This window comes from Nicotiana attenuata, unplaced genomic scaffold (assembly GCF_001879085.1).
Source record: "Nicotiana attenuata strain UT unplaced genomic scaffold, NIATTr2, whole genome shotgun sequence".
NCBI classification, from domain to species: Eukaryota; Viridiplantae; Streptophyta; class Magnoliopsida; order Solanales; family Solanaceae; genus Nicotiana; species Nicotiana attenuata.
Window position 1 is genome coordinate 239607 of NW_017671335.1, and position 3004 is coordinate 242610.

Here is a 3004-nt window from a genome sequence, read left to right on the forward strand (position 1 = left end):
TCAAAGGAGACAGAACAAAGCATATTTCACCAAAGTTCTTTTTCACGCATGATCTTCAACAAAATGGTGAAATTAATGTTCAACAGATTCGTTCATGTGAAAATTTGGCTGATCTGTTCACTAAGGCTTTACCAACCTCAACATTTGAGAAGTTGAGACAGAAGATTGGAATGCGACGTCTTCGAGAAATAAAGTGATATTTTCATGAGGGGGAGTAAGATACGCGCTGTACTCTTTTTCCCTTAGCCTAGGTTTTGTCCCACTGGATTTTACTGGTAAGGTTTTTAACGAGGCAGCAAATAAAGCGTATTAGAGATATGTGTACTCTTTTTCCTTCACTAAGATTTTCTCCCATAGGGTTTTTTCTTAGTAAGGTTTTAACGAGGCATATTATCTATTTTTTTGGACATCCAAGGGGGAGTGTTACAAAATATTTAGTAAATGTGGATGTCCACTACTCCCACTACTTTCACCTATGATGTAAATTACCTCCCACTACTCATCACCATTATGATTGTAACTCCCACGCCTCCATAACCCCTCCCCATGATCTTCCCCCATGATCTCAATTGTTAATGCCATGTTTAAGACAATGATTTTGTAACCTTCATATGTAATAGTATAAATAGAGGCATGAAATGTGAGATGGAATACACTTGAACACTTGATGAAATAAGAAAGTTATCTCTTCTTCTCTTATTCTACTTATCTTCTTGTTTTATATTGTTACTTTGAGCTACATTTTTTTAATAGGTCTTGATTTTTTTATGAACAAACTATTAAGGTAAAAAATAAAAAATATTGTTCATAGGGAAAGCAAGGGATAACACTTGTTAAACTTGAAGGTTTGTCCACAGTAAAAAATAAAAAAAAATAAAAAATCAAGAATGACACAAAAGTGTCCTATTTGTGCAGGCAAATCACCCGAATTGATACCACCCCTTGACATGTTTAGTGAAGATCAAGTGATCAACACCTAGATTATGTTATTTTATCAAGTAAGGTTCATTAAAGTAAGTGAACTACTTAATTTTACATTTAATAAAGGATGATTTTGAAGGGGAGCCTTGGAGCAACGGTTAAATTGTTTCTGTGTGACCTATAGGTTACGGGTTTGAGCCGTGGTATCAGCCCCCTTGGGGTGCGGCCCTTCCACGGACCCTGCGTGAATGCGGAATGTTTTGTGCAGGTGGCTGCCTTTTATTTTTTATTTTTATAAAGGATGATTTATTTCATTTATTTTGGCATACATCACATTCTTTATGAAATCTCTTGCGCTTCTGATATACTATGTTGAATTGTATGAATTCTCATAATCAAATCATAGTCTAGCCCTATTAATTAGAAGATAAGATCATTTCAACATATGAGAACCATGATGCATAAGCACATATCTATTAATAGTCCACCATTTGATCAAAATTTGTTATCATACAAAGAGCGCTAGTATTTTAGTATTTAAGTGTATAGAAAATAAAAAGAAGCTATAATAGAGAAAACAAATATATATATATATATATATATATATATATATATATATATATATATATATATATATATATTAGCTGCAGAGGTAGTTAAACCATATTGTATATCATAGTAACATCATATTTCTAATTATTTTTAGGAGGATGATGCCTTGGTAATTTGTAATCTGCAGTAAATACTACATATCCACCCATCTTTTTCTGATCTCCATCCAGTGAAATCAAACGTCTTGTTCTTGTAATCTCTTGGCCTTTCACATTTGCAATATTTTCTTGCTTGCTTTCTTCAATAATATTTTCTTTCATTTTCTCGGAAAATGCCAACTTTCGTCCACTCAACTTGTTTTCTCTTATTATAGCTGCTGCATGCATCCGATCAATGTTTGACTATCGACCAAAAATCCGAAATTGGGTAATTAGAAAATGAGTTTAAATTTTATACATGAGTCTGATAACGTAAAATCATTTTCTTAAAACAAAATCAGGTTATTTAAAAACTTTTACACTATTAGGCCATCTAAAAATTAACTATAGGTAACCATCCATAAAAAACAACATTAGTAACCTGTAAATAAGTCATACCTTTAGAAAAAAATATTTACATAACCTAAAAATGTGCAGATGATTGAAACATTCTGGTTGAAACGAAGAGCTAGTAGTTAAAAGTAATTTCATTATGATATACAAAATAGAAAATGATTGAAACGGAATGAAAATTACGTATACAAACAAACCTCACTGTTTGGGATGAAGTTGCATTTCTTGGTTGCAATATTGCTACCTACACAGAAAAATCAATAAAAAATATTTTGTTCTTAGTTTTTAAGTAATGACATTGACAAGGAATAATTAAAACTCATTTTTTCCGCAAAAGCTAGCTAGGATATAGAAAAATACAACAACAACGATCCAGTTAAATCCCCTAGTGGGGTCTGGGGAGGGTAGTGTGTACGCAGACCTTACCCCTACCCCAAGGGAATAGAGAGGCTATTTCTGAAAGACTTTCGGCTCAATAAAACGAAAAGAGACAATATATCAGTGCCATCAAAAGAAACCATTAAACAAATAATAGCATCACCAGATTTAGAAAATAGATGAACGACAAAACAATAACCAGTAGAGGATATTGAAAAATAGTGAAAGAAATTACCTTGGTAGGAAATTGTGTAAGAGAGACTTTGAGCAATGAAGATTAGGAGCAATAGTAAAGTTATAATTCGAATAGGTACTGACATTGTAACAAGTTTCTCTGATTTGGGGTATGTTTGTTTTTCTTTTCCAAATATCCAAAGAAAACAGGAAGTCGACTATATAGGGAAAGCACATGTACACAAGTCAAAGATTTGGTACAAAGTACACAAACATTAAAAACTTCTACCATTCCCAAGTCAAAGTAATAAGATTAGGGTTCCCAAGAATAATTTTAACCTTCAAATCCAAGTTTAACAAATAAATAAGTTTACACAAGGAGACCAAATTTACTGGCATGCATTCCCATGGTATATTTTGGTTTAAAA

The 3004-nt window shown here is 32.5% G+C and overlaps 1 protein-coding gene across 1 annotated transcript; it reads right to left on the reverse strand.

Annotated features, from left to right (window-relative positions):
• Positions 1-1532: 1532 nt before the first annotated feature.
• On the reverse strand, positions 1533-2788 carry LOC109207637. Its single transcript, XM_019370586.1, has 3 exons — positions 2638-2788; positions 2222-2268; positions 1533-1874 (listed from the first exon to the last, which is right to left on the reverse strand). The coding sequence occupies exons 1-3, from the start codon at positions 2720-2722 to the stop codon at positions 1614-1616; spliced, it is 393 nt and encodes a 130-aa protein (XP_019226131.1). The 5' UTR covers positions 2723-2788; the 3' UTR covers positions 1533-1613.
• Positions 2789-3004: the final 216 nt, after the last annotated feature.

What these genes read in the sequence shown, in the direction of transcription:
- LOC109207637 (XM_019370586.1), bottom strand. Translation starts at nt 2,722, where the DNA reads ATGTCAGTACCTATTCGAATTATAACTTTACTATTGCTCCTAATCTTC. An exon ending in TTACACAATTTCCTACCAAG is followed by an intron (nt 2,269 to 2,637) that starts GTAATTTCTTTC and finishes TTTTCTGTGTAG; the next exon opens with GTAGCAATATTGCAACCAAG. An exon ending in ACTTCATCCCAAACAGTGAG is followed by an intron (nt 1,875 to 2,221) that starts GTTTGTTTGTAT and finishes TTTGGTCGATAG; the next exon opens with TCAAACATTGATCGGATGCA.